General features: G+C 44.4%; 1 protein-coding gene across 3 annotated transcripts; it reads right to left on the reverse strand.

Moving 5' to 3' along the window:
- Positions 1-118: 118 nt before the first annotated feature.
- NUDT5 (nudix hydrolase 5) lies at positions 119-17237 on the reverse strand. Of its 3 annotated transcripts, none has more exons than XM_066634281.1 (9): positions 17128-17237; positions 12466-12573; positions 9294-9361; positions 8085-8137; positions 7452-7559; positions 5664-5759; positions 4622-4723; positions 1888-1941; positions 119-452 (listed from the first exon to the last, which is right to left on the reverse strand). In XM_066634281.1, the coding sequence occupies exons 2-9, from the start codon at positions 12526-12528 to the stop codon at positions 343-345; spliced, it is 654 nt and encodes a 217-aa protein (XP_066490378.1). In that variant the 5' UTR covers positions 12529-12573; positions 17128-17237; the 3' UTR covers positions 119-342. The 3 variants fall into 3 exon arrangements, 2 of the variants coding, with proteins under 2 accessions (XP_066490378.1, XP_066490379.1); XM_066634282.1 differs by lacking the exon at positions 17128-17237 and adding an exon at positions 16828-17103; XR_010794755.1 differs by having other exon boundaries at positions 408-452; positions 1888-2551.
- Between the last annotated feature and the right edge of the window lie 215 nt (positions 17238-17452).

The following is a 17452-nucleotide window of genomic DNA, read 5'->3' on the forward strand; positions in this document are numbered from 1 at the left end:
ATCAATTGTGACTTACAAAACTATTTCAAATAAACATCAACCCCCCCTCCCCGAAGACCAACTTTCCTGCATTACACCGATTCAAACTCAAATGTTGAATTTCCAAGAAATTCCCACATTGACAGATAGTAAAATATTTATTTCTCAAACCATTCCAGTTAATCAGATACAGAGGCTGAATTACGAGAAATGTAGTAAACGGGTCAATTATGTTATCTGCTTTGCACAGTTTAATGAATTACTGTTGCAAGCCATTGACTATGTTCCTGAGAGAGATGCTGTCGTGGCTGATCTTTAACTCAATACAGGAAAGTTCTCCAAAACAGCAAAGTTTTCGCAGTCTTAAAATTTCATGAATGGCACTTGGAATGGCTTATCTGTTGCGTGCCTCAGGGCCAAGGCATACGCATACACTCTCGCATCCACTATAAGGTGCTCCTCTGCCACCAGTTCTGGAAAAAAAAAATTTTTTTGGAAGGCAAGTACACGCAGGACAAGGCTAACCCTAAAGTTCCAAAGAACACAAGTTGTATGAACAAGTTTGGAGCCTTCCTGTATGTGCTGAATATAGTTGAAGTTATGGGCCTCATAACATTTGAGACTTTGGTTCGATTTAGGTACACCTGTTGCCAAAAACTCCATCTGCGACCTGCCAGAATGGCTAAGTTCTCCTCTCACCTGAGGTCTGCCAGAATGCATGGGAAGAACCCTTCCCAGAGCTATGTTTGGCTGGAGTCAAGCTGTTTAGCCACGGCTACATTGCACACCATTTAGCAGATCATACATGGAAAGAGCAGTTAACACACACTTTTGGTGGCAGACCACCATGAAAAGAATGTTTCAAACAAGGCAGACTTGACTTTCTGAACTACAGGTGGAGCTTGTTTATCTGCAGATCTGGATCAACGCAGGTTCCCTGAACCCACATTGAGTGAGACTGCACCACCTGAGCCCTCCAAAGGGGACTGGAGCTGGATTTTCCAGAGGGCTTTCTAAAGCCCAGAGAGGCAACACATGTCTGCCCACTGCTTCTGCAGGCTTCAGAATGGCCCACAGAGGTAAAAAAAAATGCCACTTCCGGTTTCCCGTTTTTATGCCTTTTAAGGCATTCTGAGGCCTAGGGAAGCCCTTCCGAGGGCTTAAGGGGGTAAAGATAGCAGTTTCATTATCCATGACATTCAGTACTGAGGGGGGTCCAGGAACAGATCTCTCAAAGATACTGAGGCCCCACCTGTATTGAATTAGGCTTAAAAGTACAGGAATTTGGACAATTCAAAGAGGTATGACCTTTAAGTTATATAAATATGAGTATGAACATTCAAATTTTACCATGATGTCCAGTCCTAAGACAAACATACAAAAGCACAGGGCTTAAAAACTGTTGTGGTGTCGATGTAGAGGAGCACACGTTCTCAATACTTGCACTTGCAGAATCCCTCCCCCCAGAAGCACAACTACGGGGTCAGCAGAATTGCATAATGCAGCTTGTGGTGGCTGAACCACATATGAACAGTTGGCATGTCTGAATGCTGCCCAGGAAAAAACCTGACACCCAGAAAAATGAGCATGTCAGGGAGAAGAGTTCTAGCTAGTCTTCTTGACATACAGAGCAGAGTTCAAATCCTGCCTCATCCATGTACTCCAAAAGCTTGGGAGGACATGAGAAGTGCAAAACAGTGTGCTGGCCTTTTCAGGAGGGTGATACTGTGACAAAGCATTGCTGCTTGGAAAACGGACGGCCTGCAACTGGAAGTCTCTTATTAGGACCTAGCATACTATTCAACCAAGTGACCTCACCATCAGAAAACCCCATGACAAGTCTCAGAATTTGAGAATCCTGAGAAGTTTTGTTTTTTGATGACGCTTTTCTTCAAAGACTGTGCTTACCCTCAATTCTCTGCATTAAATCATTCTTGGGTAATGAAACAACTTCCACAAATTCTGAGGGGGAAAAAGAGAATAAATCATGACATCCTTCATGCTATATATTGCACAAAGCCAGCTTCTTATTTTAATATAGGAACTACAGCTTTTGTGGCCAGAGTCATCACCTAATGAGAAATTTTCTCCAGGTTTCAAGGCCACGCTCACCAAGCCTAGATAGTAACCCAATGTTTTGCCCTAAACTCTGTAGAGCATCATCAAGGGAACAAAGAAAAATACAACTAAGCTAACACCTGGAAATCCTGAAACCCACTAGGAGCAAGAATACCATGCTCTACTGCATAAAACAAAAAAACTAAGGCAAATATTACTGCCGAAAGCTTGAAAGAACCCTTTGCTACAGCTTATTGTCAGTGGGGGGAACCTTCTTAGCAGCAATAGTACTAAAAACTCCTTTTGTATTCTTCCCCCACTAACACAAACGCTTCAGCATGTTTGAAAGCATGTCACTGAAAAATACTGGTTTATGATAATCCAGAAAGATAAATATTGATCACAATGATGAAAGAATTGTTGTTAATTACAAAAAACACATGAAAAAAAATCTAGCATACTTATCTGTGATCTCCTGTATAGTGAACATAAACATACAACATACCTCCTTCCTCTGTATATAGGAAAAAAGCATAAAGGGAAAGTGTGTTAGGAGTGGATAGATCCTGAATGTTGGCATTATGGTATTAGACTTCATTGCTGAACAATATAACTGCAACGCTGTTTAAGTAGCTTGCTTGGTGATGACACTAAAGCAATTTGCCTGCAGTCCCATCCTAAGCACTGATTTGTTCAGTGTAGCTAGATTTAGGACTGCTGCTCATCTGGTAGTGGTAAGACTGCTACGTATCAAAGCAGGAGAAAAGAGATTGTCTGAATGGCAATTTGTGCAAGTGGCTTAAAGGGAATGCGTGCTGCAGACTTATCAATAAGCCTCTGAGGGTCATTGGTTTTCTATGATTGTATTGACTGTAAGGCAATACTCATTTACTTGTATTTATATAGCAGGGTGGCATGTTCCCAAGTCCAAAAGTCATGTATCTAAATCATGTGTCTGAGAGCCACAATCACATAACTTTACCCCAGGGGTTCAGCACAGCTCCATGTCTTTCTGGATGGATACTTTGGAGATCAGCTCCATTGTTTCCCCAGCAGCCATGATGCAGTCCCCTGGCTTAAAACAAACAGACCTCCCACTCCCCCAAATCTTCAGCTGCTGCAAACTCTCCCATCTTGCTGCCCACGGAGACCCTCTTCCTCCCAGAAAAACAGCAGCTGCTTCCCTCCATTCACTCCTGACCCTGGAAGTCTACAACTTACGACTTCCGTTTACTCTCCACACACCACACTAGGACAAGCACGTGGCTAGATGAGGGGAAAGGCAACACTCTGCTTGTGTCCCATAGGCAGAAGACAGGTTCTTCTCAAGAGGTGGCATGATTCCAAATTGTACGACTATAGCTGGGGAGAGGTCATATCTCTGAAACTGCCCTACATAAAATGTTTCCTGCATGTAATCCTAGCTCAGCAAAATTATGCTTCAGACTGGCTTCTCCTTAATGTACTAGTTTAGTGTTTCCCAAACTGGGTTGCCACTTACTGGTGAGTCACAAGCCCATGTGCGGTGGACTGAGATGCCATGTGTCATCTTCCCAACACAATGCTCTTGGTAATGAATAAGCCTTAATGGGAGGTCCTGGGAGTTTCTTCTGGGTCAGCCAGCCTGGAAGCCCACTATTTGCCTTTGCGGGCCTCAGAATAGCCAACAGAAGCGACCGGAACAGATTTCCCATTTGCAGACACAACTTCTGATTTGACCAGCCGTCACTTCTGATCACTTCTGCAGGCCATTCTGAGGGCTGCGGAGACCAACAGAGTGGGTCACTGGCCTGGCGTGACCCAGAACGGGCCACCCAGGGCCTCCCATTAAGGCTCTGAGGCATGACTAGGAGCATCGTGTCATGATTAACCATGGAGGGTGAGGTGGATTGCGGCGCTGAAAAGTCTGGGAACCACTGCACTAGTTTAAAATTTGGAAGGAGCTTTTTACACAGGGGGAGCAGTCACACAGGACACATAACACCTGTACCCCAAAATGGTATAGTTCAGAAAGATGTCGCCACTTTATTGTGTATAAAACAATGGTTCCAAATTAGGGCGTTGTGAAGCCCCAGCCAGAAAGTCCTGGCCTCTGCCTCCTTAAGGGGTGGAGGGATGCGCTAGATTGTGCTGCTTTGGAGGGGTGCAGAGCTTACTGTGCTTACCAGAAGTGGTCGCAATCAAAATTTTGAGGGTCTTTGCAGCATGGGGAGCCTTTCGGAGGCTGGTGCAGGCTCTGGTAAGTTGCATCAAGCCCCTGCGCCCCTCCAAAGTGACGTGATCCAGCGGATCACATCGCTGCCTTCCCCCCGCCCCTGCACACACTTACTGCAGCTCAAACTCTCCCTGAGAGTTTGAGAACCATTGGCATAAAATGTAGACTGGCTTCTGGTGACTAGTCACAGGCACTCTCTTATGCTTTCCAATCATGTAGACGTAGGTCACTCTTGGTCTGCAAAGAACATGTGCCAAGACCAATGGACATTTATTTAACCCTAATTACATGGAATGGGAACTTTTTGACTTTGACAATGCTATTTTGAAACCAGGAAGAGAAAAAGATGACATCAAGCAATGAACTCACCAGGCTTTTGTTTGGGCTTCAAATTGACGGGAAGATCTCCATTGATGGTCACTGTGGCAATGTGTACGGCACAATTCGTCAATCCAGGATCCAAGCACAAAGCTACAGAAAGATTTGCAGCACAATCAGTTTGAGAAACGAGAAACCAGGCATCTGGAGAAATGTCCACAGCAGGGACTACCAAACTGAAATGCAGGCAAATGTTACCCCAGTGGTTCTCAAACTTTTACCAGGTCCAAGTGCCCTTTGATTATTGCGGCACTAGCCCCCAGGACTCCCCCCGCTCTAGCAGCCGACACTCCCAGGCCAGCCAAGATGGTGGTGCCTCAGAGAGCCAGAAGAAGAAGCTGCCAGGGAACCCTGTAGTGCCCCTGTGAGTTTGCCGCGGTGCCCTCAGGTGCCATGACAGTTTGGAAAACATTGTTTTACTCAGTCAAAAAATTTACATGGCACATCACTGACTCTGGATCGGAATATACTACTTAGTCAGGAATACAGCACAGATCTGCTGAGCCACAGAGCACTTGGGGACACTGTGGAGTTGATGCCAGACCCCAGGGACATCCGTTCCAGCATACCAGAGGGAGTCCCAAAACCGGACAGCCTAGATACCTACAACCACCAAAAGTCTTGCTGGAGTTAGTGGAAATAGTCTGAACACACCCCCCCCCCCAATACTCATCATACCCTTTTCACTGTGCAGGGACTCTCGCAATCTCATCGCTGAAGCAGTACCTGAAGCTGTCGTGCAGCAGCCAGGCCATGTGCTCTCTTGATACAAGCATGGCTAGAGTTTGCTAGACCTTGTATTCCTTGCACTGGTGTTTGGAAAGCTGCATTTTTTTGGACTGCACCCTCATTCTGGATTTATTTATCCCTTACAATAAATGCCATCTCATTCTTCTGAATGTGCTTTTTACCATTTGATGTTTGCTGAGGTAGTCAATATATGCAACACACTTGGAACATTCAAAGTATATACTGCAAGAATTCTCATTCTCATTTGCTTTCAAACAGTTCATACAAAAGACACTCAGAATACCTGGGGAGCATTCCAGGATATCCCCTTTGTATCCCGTTTCTTCCTCTAGCTCACGTAAAGCAGCATTTTCTGGGGTTTCGTTATCATCAATTAAACCTACAAGGTAAATATCCCATTAGAACAGTGGGCAGTTACTTCAAAAGAGGGGCAGAGTCATTCACAAGGCTTGGAAGAAAAGAAACTCTTCTTGGCTGCAATGACAGCTGCTTTAATTACTGAAATACATCACCTCTACAGAAAAAAACCAAGCTTCTCACAAGGACACCAAGACACATTAACATTAATTTTTTACCACAGAATTGGTACTATTTGACACACAGACTGCAAGACAATTGAGTGGATTTCGGAATCCGTTTAAATCAATGAAAAAAGCAGCCTTAAAACCATCATATTTGGATGGAGACGTTTAAAACTTGAGGCAGTGTCTGTGAAACCATCAGTGAGACTGGGTAGAGCTTTTCCAAGGAGCCAGCAGGGCAGGTTTCTATACCTCTTCCACAAGAAACATACTGAGCTTCCTTCTCCAGTTGGAGGAAGCATATATTCCGCTACACTGTTTTTTGAAGTGTAGAACTGAATGCAGTTTGGAGAAGATCTACTGAGCAAATCTGACAATGTCTAAATTGTTTGTTTATAATTCTTGATTCATCACTCCACACAGCATAGCTGTTCAGGCTACCTGGGAGTTCCCATCATGACCGGAAATGATGAAGGCATGGCGGGACAGGAAACCAGGGAAGGGTGGAGTTCAAGAAAACAGGTGAACGTCAAAGGGGGAGTAGACAGGGGAAACAGGTAGTACAGAGGCAAGAGAGGATGGAGGAAGCACATGGCCAGGGGGATTGGCTCCAAAGGAGGAGAGGGATGAACAGGGGGGTGATGGGGGTGAAGAAGCAGGGAACGAGGAGAAGCAGCACAAGAGGGGAGGAACGAACAAACCTGAAACAGGTGGCTGGGAGGGGGCAGTGACATAGTCCTCGGCATCTCACACATCTTGGAGCATGAAGACCACTGCCAAAGTCCTAGCCAGCCCCTGCAATAGGTAAAGCCCTGTCTGCTCCAGCCTGGCAGGTGTTCCATGCTGGGCAGAGCCATTCTTGTCAGGCAGCCTCTTTGCCTAGGCCATATTAAACCCCTCCAGCTCTGGAAGACTCCCCAAGTGAAGGGAACTAGGGGAGTGTGACAGAAGGGCATGGACTGAACCATGACATAAAGAACACCACTCCAAGTGACTGTAATAAACTTCTGTTTCTGCAAAGAACCCTCAGCTGGATCTGTCCCCTAGGATGTGCCACCATGCTGTACACCTCCCCTCTTGATGTGGCTTTAACCCCATGGGAGGAGGTGATGTCCATCACACCTAATCTATGACTGTCAGAAGTCCTGTTTTCTCTCCAACCTCATATCTTTTTCATTAATGTGGACAGCTTCCATCCAAATACTACTGAAATGGTTACAGTCTACAAACTGAGAGTTGGAACCACATAGGAATATAATTGGTACATAGTTGTATATTCCCTGGGTACATATTCCCTGCACTGGGAAGCCAGGACATGTGCAGGATGAAGAAGAAACACTCATACCTCAATTCATCCATTATTAGGTGCTACTTCAGATAAAGTCGGAAACCTATGCACAGCCTCCAAGGATGCAACGGCATCTTAAGCATTCTCTAAAAGCGGGTAGATTTGAAGACTGCCAGATTACTTCCAAGTGTACATTCATGCTGGAGAAGACAGTAAGGTTCTCATTGAAAAAGGGCAAACACAAGGCAGGTAAATTGCCTACCTGCAGGGAATTCCAAGCAGTAGCCTCCCATGGGAGGCCTAAACTGTTTCACTAAGACAACACAGTCATAGTGGAGAGTCCTTTGCAGCACAGGAATAACAGCAACACCTGCCAACACACAGAACAGACTTGCATAAACAGGGTCACGAGACTGCATGGAAACAGATGAAGATCAGTAACCCTCTCACACTGCCTGTTTTATAGCCTTCTACCTTCAGGTCAATGATACTTCTTGTGTCAACTTGGAACATTTGGTGTGGCAGAACATTCTGGGACATGTTGTAGGCACAGCCTCCTCTCACACAGGGTGCTGACCTGTTCATCTGAAGAGAACACAACCTATAATGCACCCAACACCCTCTCAGCAAAGGGTGATCACTCACAGACTGCCTGCATGTTGCCACTGCTGCCCCAAGTGGCTCCAACAGTGACTTGGAGGAGCCACTTCCACGGGGAGTTGCAGTGCCTGCTGTGTTTACTGCGCCTCACCCCCTCTGGTTACGCTACTTGTCAGGGGAGTCCCATGTTGTCCACAGTGAGTTCAGGACATGGACAGTTTCCTTTAGGTGTCTCTCTCAAAATTCACTAATAGCACATGAATTTTTGACATGGACAAACAAAGAAGTTGCTTACCATCAGCAGAAACCCCTTCTTTCCTGGTAGTGCGCTTGACAGATTCCCAAACTCTGTTTAAATTGAGTGTGGAAGAAAGAGGGGAAAAAAATCTAAGTGTGTTAATTCCAAAATGGGTTTTCAATCCTTTCCTTATGCAGGCAGTACTTTCCTAGCCCAGCCTAAGGATATTCTTAAACACAGTGTTTGCTGCCTTCCTTCTCTGAATAATTTTCTACTATATGACAATGACCTCAAGGCAGAAGCAGAACTGAGTCTATTCTGTGCTAAAAATATTAGAAAAATCTTGCAATCTCAGCCCCAGTTCTGCAACCACAGAAGGCAAACTCTGCATTTTGCCTAAGGAATGCAAATTATTTAATCTGCATAATTTCTTGTCTTTGAATAGCTGTTTCTGTGAATTTTCTTATTTTGTGTATTCTGCTTTAGCTAATCAGGGAGTTATTCAGGGCATTGAAGCTTTGCTCTCTGAACACTGGAAATCTTATTCAGCTTCTCTTCTGACTTCCAAGATTTGTTGCCATATCAACGGAAAGAAACTTGTTCTGTCCAATATTAAATGGAGGCTGAGATGCTTAGGAAGCTAATTTCTGTGGTCAGCACCATGTACTGTGGCCTGTTCTCTGTTCTAGAAGAACTGCAGCATACATACAGCCCTGGGCATTAGGAAGCAAACAAGACAAAAAAACAATTAGCAAAATGTTATTTTTCCAACCTAAGGGGAACTCAAACCAGTTGTCACACACTCCACGCAAAAGTTACTTAAGTCATGAGGAAGGGCTAAACCGCGTGTTTGTTTAACTGAGTTTCCAAGTGCTATGCTTGCAGTTGGAATAATCTCACAAGATAATAAATTCACACACACATCCCTTGGGATATGTGCATACTTCAGGAATCTCTGCCCTACTGTATGGTTATGTTGTTTAAGACAGTGGTTTTCAAACTTTCTACGCTCACACCCTGTCCACATCTTGTTTGCAACAAAACTCCTGAAAGCTGAAGAAAATTCTGGGATACAATTTAACATCCAAAGTCAATTTAGCCACAACAATGGGTCTCACCACTATCCTGCCCAAACAGAACATGCCATTATTACCACCTCTTTGATGGGCTCCTGAGATGCCACTGGGTGCCCCAGACTGCAATTTGAAAACCAATAGTTTAGGAAATAGCTTCACAGTCCTGGAGTCACAGAGAGGAAATTATTACCTTGTTTTACCTGTAGGATCAATGTAAGTTGTCTGTTCAAGTTTCACCCATTTTCTTTGTGCAATTGTCTAGGAAAAAAAAATCATCAATTAAACAAGGGAAAACTTGCCACCATAAAGATGCCAATTCTGAACCACTTTGCTGTTGGCATCAGAATTCCATCCTATAGTTACGCTACTGGCAACACTTTCACATTTAATCCCATTTAGGATGGAATTCTGATGCCAATAGCAAAATTTCCTGTAATTTCAACACTGGCAGGATTTTACTTACAGATTAGCAAGGACCTTTGTTTCGCCCTTACCAAAGGGATGGGCATTACTAAAGTATTTATGCATAGTAAACTAACATAAGAACTATCTACTATGAACATTGACAGATACATCCATGTTCAGAATAAAGACAGCCTTCTACATTTTGTTTATGCACATTTGGAAAAGGGTCATTTGACCTTAGCAGGGTTCTTTACAAACATGAACTTGTTTTTTTAAATGACTGAATCTACAAATTTAAAATAAACATTTTGAATGTTAGCACTGGTGCTTCTCACTTGAGCTACTTTCTAGCGATAGTGCTAGAACTTCAACCCACACATGAGTGAAGATGATGGGTTTGTGCTGTTTCTGCCAGTTGAAATTAATATAGAATTGCTAATTACGAATGGGTTTATATTACATCAATTCACAAACAGAAAGAAGTGTGCCCATTAAAGAAAGCATGGTACAAAACCAAGTTCAAGAGACGCTTTTTCAAGATTTTTCTTTTCATCAGTTCAGCTCCCCTTAATAGCTAAAGTAAGCTTGTTAGAATCTATTTAATGGCCAATTCCTCAGCAGAACCCTCTGCTCACTATTGCATTTTTGGTGGACAGTCATAAGGTCTCTTCACATTTGCAGACACAGGGGATGATTAAGAATGCAACTGTACATCCTAAATGATGCCAGGCCCTAGAGCAGCATTTCTCATCTTTTGTCCCCTGATGTACCACTTTGCATGGTTCACCTACTGGAAGTACCACCAGAGGTGGTAATGATGTCATCATCAGCTATGCTCGAATTGGGAAGCCAGACGCAATGTGATAAACACTGATAAGAGGGTGGACAGGAGGGTTTTTTGAGCATAGGAAAAGCACACACTGGAGCTCTGCCTGCCAAGTTGAGCCTGCTATCGCTGCTTGTCGCACTGTATTGTTGGTCTTGTTGCCAGGCAGCAGGGGTCTGGGGGTCTCGCGAGTACCACCAGACACTACCTCAAGTACCATGGGTGGTACAATTACAACTGGTTGAGAAACACAGCCCTAGAGCTTTTTGCTGATTACATACAAGAGCAAACACTGGAGGGGGGGGAGGCCATCACCTTCACCCCCTGCTCATAAGCATTCAACCAGGATCTACTGGTTCAGCTGAAAACAGAATGCTGGGCCGAGCCACAGAGGCCTTAATATGATCCAGCAATGCAGTTCTTATGTTGTCTCCACCTGTTAATAAAGGGGAAGGTATGCAATTTTAATTTGCAACACTTTGGAAATTAAAGCTTAGAAATAAGTGAATTTAATGGATAGTATATAAAACAGTAGAAGAGAACTGAGACTGAAAGTGTCACTAACAATTTATTGACAGAGCAAACCTGGCCAGAGAATGGAAGGAGCCCATTCAGCCACAGCACTAATTCGTGATCTTAGGAGGAGAAACTCCAGCTACACAGAGAAAGAAAGAAAACCATAAAATATGATAAAAGAAACAGCAAAAATTAAGAGGCCAAAGATGAAGCAAGCAAGGAAGGATAAGAGAAAGATAACTGTGATGCAATCAAACAGGTACATTTGGAGAACGTGCTCAAATAATAGCTACAAATAAATGCCTGCATTAAATAAGCATGTCCTCCATTTCCATTTTCTTAAATGAGAACCAGGCCTAATCTGAATCAGGGTGAATTTAAATTAAGATTACCTGCCTAGCTATTAATGGGGAATAAATAAAATTTCCCTTCCACCACAAATGCAATACAAAGTGTGTGTGTTTTTCAGATCAAATGTGGACAGAAAATCATTTTAGAAGGTCACCAAGCCGAACAAGGCCAGACCATGAGGGATGATTAAGCAATCAAATATTACACAAAAAATACAGATGACTAGAGATTGTGATCCCCTGCAGCGCACAAATGGCAAATCATTTACCCCAGTTAGTCACAGGAGATTTGCTCTAGAAGCCAAAGGACTATGGTTGGTTTCTGCAACCAAAGGCAAGAGGGAAGAGGTTCATAAACTGGATATTATGCAGGCCATCTAATGTTCCATGACAGAAATAGTAAGAAGGGACATTTGCAGAAACATGCAAGCAAGAGCCAAAAGCACCAAATAAAAGCAAGCTTGAGAATAAGCATCAGTAGTATTCTAGATTATTAAGCAGCCTTTCCAACAGACACTGCATACTTAGAGCCAAATCCTATCCAATTTTCCAGCACCAGTACAGCCATGCCAATGGGGCTTGCGCTGCATCCTGCAGTGAGGGTGCAATCATGGATGCCTCCTCCTGGTAAAGGAGCATTTGTTCCCTTTCCTCAAGGCTGCATTGCAGCTGCACCAGCACTATAAAGTTGGATAGGATTGGGCCCTTACTCAGTTCTGTCCTGTCCATGAAAGAGGTGGTTGGGAAGATAAAATGAATCTCACGTATGAGCTCCTTGGAGGAGTGGGATACCACAGAACGTCTTAATTAGACCCTGCCGCATGATCCTGAGAAACAACAGAAGCCTAACCACCAATTTCCATGACTACTTTTAATGTCACTGTACTGTCTGCAAGCTGACATCTCGGCCACAATCCAGGTCACAGTAGAGAACAGGAGTTCCATAAGTGGTACTGAGCTATGCTTGATTATGATTATCCTAAACTAAAACATACTGTATAACACTCGTGTTGTAACACTTCAATGCATATGCTTCCCTATTTCAGAAATACCTCATCTCAAAACCCACAACACACTGCATAGTGTTAACACCCAATATCAGAACTTCTATCCTGACAAAATTTGCACTTGCAAGTTCTCCAAAGGAAGGGAAAGTGTCCTGCTAAACCATATGAAGAAAATATTCCACATTTTCACAACTGTTTCACAAACACTGCATTTGAGGAGAACAAGAAATGGCATGCTGGAAATAAAACAGAGTCTACCTCTTCTTTAACGATAGATTCTTGGGTGGATTTTGCCGCCTCAGTCAGTGCTTCTTCTTCCATTTTCAGGGATGCTAGTCTGTCACCTCCAGTACAAAGTTCACTCTACTACAAATCAAAGTCAATATTTGTCTTCAGGATCCAGTCAGACCATTCATCCTTTTCATTCTAAAAATCACAAATCACCCTTGCAGCAATATTCACACAAAATGTAGTCCACAAATCAGGTGAGTTAACACTGGTTGACTGGAATTGGGATGTTCACTGGCCACTTAGATGTGCCAAAGCACTGTCTTCAGATCACATTCTGCCTTCACTTCAATGAACAATGAACTAAATGTTTGACCAACACAAGGTTGACACAATATTAAAGGTAGATTAAAGAATAATCCAGGTCAACATTAAGATTAAATATTAAAACTGCAATATCGAACCAGTATTTTTTAGACAGTTCATTATCTTTAATTTCAAGGATTTTTAAAACTACACTGAGTTCTTGAGAAATTGTTTTAATTAAATGCAAGTCTTGTGTGCAATGAGGCCCAAACAGATTTACTCAGAAGTAGGAGCTGTAGAGTTCAATGGACCTTACTCCCAGGCAAAGTTTTAGGCCTTAATTACTTAAATTATGAAAAATAAAACATTGTTTCTCTGAATTGCATGATGAAACCTATCTTGTTAAACACAGAATATTCTGAACAATACACTGCCACAGAGAAAGCATTAAATGATGAAAAGAAACAGATAATGCAACATTATTCTTTATAGATAATCTCTCCTTAAGGTTTAATTCAGTAATTCCCAAACTGGTGGGTCATGACCCACCAGGGAAACTTGAACAGGGCCATTCCCCTTTAAGGGGAACAGCCCAGAAATCAGCAGCAACATGATCACTACAGTTGCTCTGCTGTTGGGCAGGGTGGCTTTTTTCTCCCCCACATACCTGGGGGTCACTATGGCTCCCTGAAGGGTCGGGGGAGCCTAGGACCCCCTTTGCAGCCCACCCTGAAACTTCAAAATGTAGAAAAAAGAAGAAAAACCCACTTCCTGTTTTCATCCTGAAACAGGAAGTGGGATTTTCCCAGTTTTTTCCTACATCTTGACGCCTTAGGGGGGCTGTAGAGAGGGTAGCAGGCTCCCCAGACCCTCCAGGTAGCCATAGTGACCCCCAGGTAAGTGAAAAACCCCTCCCTGTCCAGCAGCTGCACAATCATAGTGATTGCATTGCTGTTGTCCCACCCCCACCCCCCCAAAGACAGGGTTCCCAAAGTCCGAGTAAGACTTTGGGAACCACTGGTTTAATTTTATAATTTTAAAGTATCTGAATAAACTATACGTCATATTGCAACCATTAATGGATTCTAAGGAGCAAAATGAATTTGATGTTGGAAGAATCATACAGCTGAAAGAACATAAAAACCCATCATGGTTCAAAAGAGATTCAAGTTAAGCAAACTATGGTATTGATGTAGCAACAAAAAGACTGAAAGCCCTAAAAATTAACCCTTCTGCACATTTCATCCCTATTGCGTATATGCCACGTTGGGCAGAAATGGCTTAACTGCAACTGAAAAACAAGATAAAGGGCAGCAAATGAAATTTGTTATAGACTTCAATGCCAGGGACAGAGTGCCCTCTTGTACTGTCACCTGCAGTCTAATGACCTAATACAGTACAAAGTACAGTCCTGTGTGGTTTTTCAGTCTCAAAACAGCAGGAGAATCTCAGAATTCAGCTACAGGATAAAACCAATAATTTTTTTTAAAACTGCAGCACAGTTTTGTATTTTTTTTCCCTGTATTTTATTTATTTTACTGGTTACACTGTTTTTATTATGCTTAGCCACTATGGGCTAACAACATTTAAGGAAAAAGAAGATAAATTAAAAAATATATATATATATATAGTTTAAAATTCTGATTTCAGCAAGCCTATTAATACATTCTGCTTTATCTTGTATGCCTCCGATGATAATGATGATACAAGACCCAGCATGCCACTAGCACAATAATAATCTACTGCATTATTTTCTCTTAAAAAGGCACAATTTGAGCCCAATCATTTGCCACAGCAGACAATTCCCTTTGATTTCTGTGAGGCTGACAGAGACAATTCGCACAGAATATCCAGTAAATACAAGCACCTCAGCATACAGTACTGTAGATAGGAGAGTCCTACAGATTACAAGGCCACCTGTGTGCAAACTGGTTCTATTCCCAGGACTTGGAGCAAGGTGTCCTTACTTGTTCCTTTCTCTCCTCACTGCCTGCTCCTAACAGCAGATGCTTCAAAAGTAGATCTGCTGAGGGCGAAGGACTCCAGCTTGCTGCTCTAAACTAAGCTAACTCCCAGCTAGCATCTCTCTATAAATGAAGAGAGGAGGCAAGTTTCCTGGCTGGGAAAGAAGGCGCCCCTGCCCGTCCTGAGGTACGAGGAGACCGCTGACAGACAGCACCCTAAATTGCTGCCTGAACTGGAGCTCTTCCGGATTTGCTCCCTATAGAGACAAAACAGATTGGAAGCAACCTTAGATCTAGTCAGATTATCCACCTAAATCGTATTGTTCATTTGGTCTGGCAGAATCCAGGGTTTCAGTGCAGGGAGCTCTTTTCCAACCCTAAGGGGAGATATTGGGGGTTTTGGCACACCCTGGTCCTTTTGCATATAAAGCACCCCTTCCTGGTGACCAAGGCAGGCAGGAATCTCAGAACATGGAAATGTGCTTGTTAAACCAAAGTAATCATCCATATTAAAAAGCTTGTGTTATCATAAATATGTCTTTAAAGTGCGGTATGAATCATGTGACTCACTGTTTTTGGTTCAATGTGGCCACCCTTCTCTAGCATTTGTATGAAGCTATTATTATTCTTATTATTAGAAAAAATTTACACCCCACCTTTCCCATCCTGAAGCAAATGCCCAAAGTGGCCTACAGAGCTCATAATAAATGTACAATGCATCATAATAAAAGAAGAAAAAAAAGAGGGGAAGCATAACAAGCTATTAAAACATTAACTTAAATATTTATGCTTTCAATCTTTTTATTTTATCGGCTATCTACTCTTTTATCCTTTTTAAGGTTTTTACTCTAAGATTTTATTCTGATTTTATCATGACCTTTTTTTTTGTTGCACACTGTTTTGTGTCTTTAGAAAAGCGGTATGGGGAGCCCCTGTATCTGCAGATTCACTTATCCGCAGGAGAGCCGTTCACCTGTATTCAGTTTCACAGAACCCCCGAAGATATAGAGGCAAGCCTGTATAAAAATCCTTTAAATAAATAAATAAAGACATTAAAACATCAAGCACTAAAACAGAGCAAGAACTCAACATAGTTGAGCCATGGGGGGAGGGGGGGGAGTAGAAATCAGTCAAGCCACAGCACTATTATAGAGGCGCAAAAGACAATAGCCAGATGAAACATGAAGTTGTTTGAGCCGTCCTGGATAAGGGAGGGGTGGGTTTACAGTGGCCTTAGAAGCTGATTGAGGAGTATTTGCTTTCCAGAGCAGGCACGTGCACTATGTGCAGGGCAGCTCCTAGGCCAAACCTTGCCTCAGGGGCTGGTAATCTAATAGCACAGCCCCAGGGCAGCATGTGAACCATCCTATTTGCTCTTAAGCACATTTCAGTGCCATCTTGTTCACAGGGGATATATTTAGTGAGGCTCTTGCAGAATGAAGCAGGCTATAAACCTGCTGCAGATAGGAGCTGGGACAGGCAGAGAGAGGGACTCTGCAAGGAGGAGGGTGCAGATGCACGAGGAGACGGGGACAAGAGTCCCACACAGCCTGGGGGTGCCACAGCTGCAGGCCACTTCGAGGCTTCCTTACTTTCCCTGGATGCTCAACGCACCTGTCAGTTCTAAAGACAAAATTACTGTCCTTCAAACTGCAAGTGACAGGCAAGAACAGGCTGGAGCCCAGAACCCTTGGAACCGAGAGCCAGGAGGGTGCTGTGGTTTGGGAACTGGGACTGGAAGAGCCAGGTTCAAATCCCTACTCAGCAGCCACAAAGCTTCTTGAATGACCTTGGGCCAGTCACCCTCTGTCTTGCCTACCTTGCAGGGTTGTTGGGAGGACAAAAGGAGGAGAGGAACCAGGATGGTGGGGGGTTCAGGGAGTAGACCTGGAAGATCCAGGTTCAAATTCCTGCTCAGCCACAAAACTTCCTGGCTGACATCGCCCAGTCACCCTGCCTCTCTGAGCCTCAGCTGCCTCACAGGACTGTTGTGAGGGCACAAGGAGGGGAAGAACCAGGGCCAGTCACCCGCTCTCAGCCTCAACTACCTTGCAGGATTGTTGTGGGGACAAGAGAAGGGGAGGAACTAGGGCATCACCCTGCCTCTCTCAGCCTGGCCTACCTCACAGGGCTGTTGTGGGGCAAGAGAGGGAGGCCATGGAGGCAGGAAGCTGCCACAAGACATGGAGAAGGGCCCAGGCCGGGCGCCACCAGCACACCCTGTGGCGAGGAGTTCCCCAGACTAACGGCCCCTGGGCAGGGAAACGCCCTCATCCGAAGGCAGGGCCCAGACTGTCACCCTGCGGGATTCCAGCTGCTGGGGGGAGGGGTGGGTAACGCGAAAGCACTCTGCACATGGGCACAGGTCCCGCGACGCAGCCCCAAATCTCGCGAGATTTCGCGCCCCTAAGCTCTGCTTTACCTCAGGGACGGGGCGAGAGAGGCGTCCGCTGATTGGCCGAGAGAGGCGCGCGGCAGGAACGGAGCAGGACGGAAGATGCCACCGCTCTCGCTCGCCGGACCTGAACAGGCGACGCCGCGGACTTCCTCAGGGCAGGAGCCAATGAGGCGCCGGGGCGGGGCGCGTGGAGCGCGCATGCGCACTGGAGGACAGGCGCGCGCGCGCGCGGTGGTGTTTCAGGTGGAGAACGGAGGCGGCAGGAGGGAGGCCGGGACGAGAGTCCTATGGGAGCCTGGAAGTCTCCTCCAGGCTCCGGGATTGCCTACTCTGGACGTTTAATCTCTCT

The sequence above is a fragment of the Tiliqua scincoides genome, chromosome 7 (genome assembly GCF_035046505.1).
Source record: "Tiliqua scincoides isolate rTilSci1 chromosome 7, rTilSci1.hap2, whole genome shotgun sequence".
NCBI classification, from domain to species: Eukaryota; Metazoa; Chordata; class Lepidosauria; order Squamata; family Scincidae; genus Tiliqua; species Tiliqua scincoides.

Coding starts and splice junctions, on each gene's coding strand:
- NUDT5 (XM_066634281.1), bottom strand. CDS start 12,528: ATGGAAGAAGAAGCACTGACTGAGGCGGCAAAATCCACCCAAGAATCT. Junction 8,138..9,293: donor GATCCTACAGGTAAAACAAG/GTAATAATTTCC, acceptor CAATTTAAACAG/AGTTTGGGAATCTGTCAAGC. Junction 7,560..8,084: donor AGAAGGGGTTTCTGCTGATG/GTAAGCAACTTC, acceptor GTGTGTTGGCAG/GTGTTGCTGTTATTCCTGTG.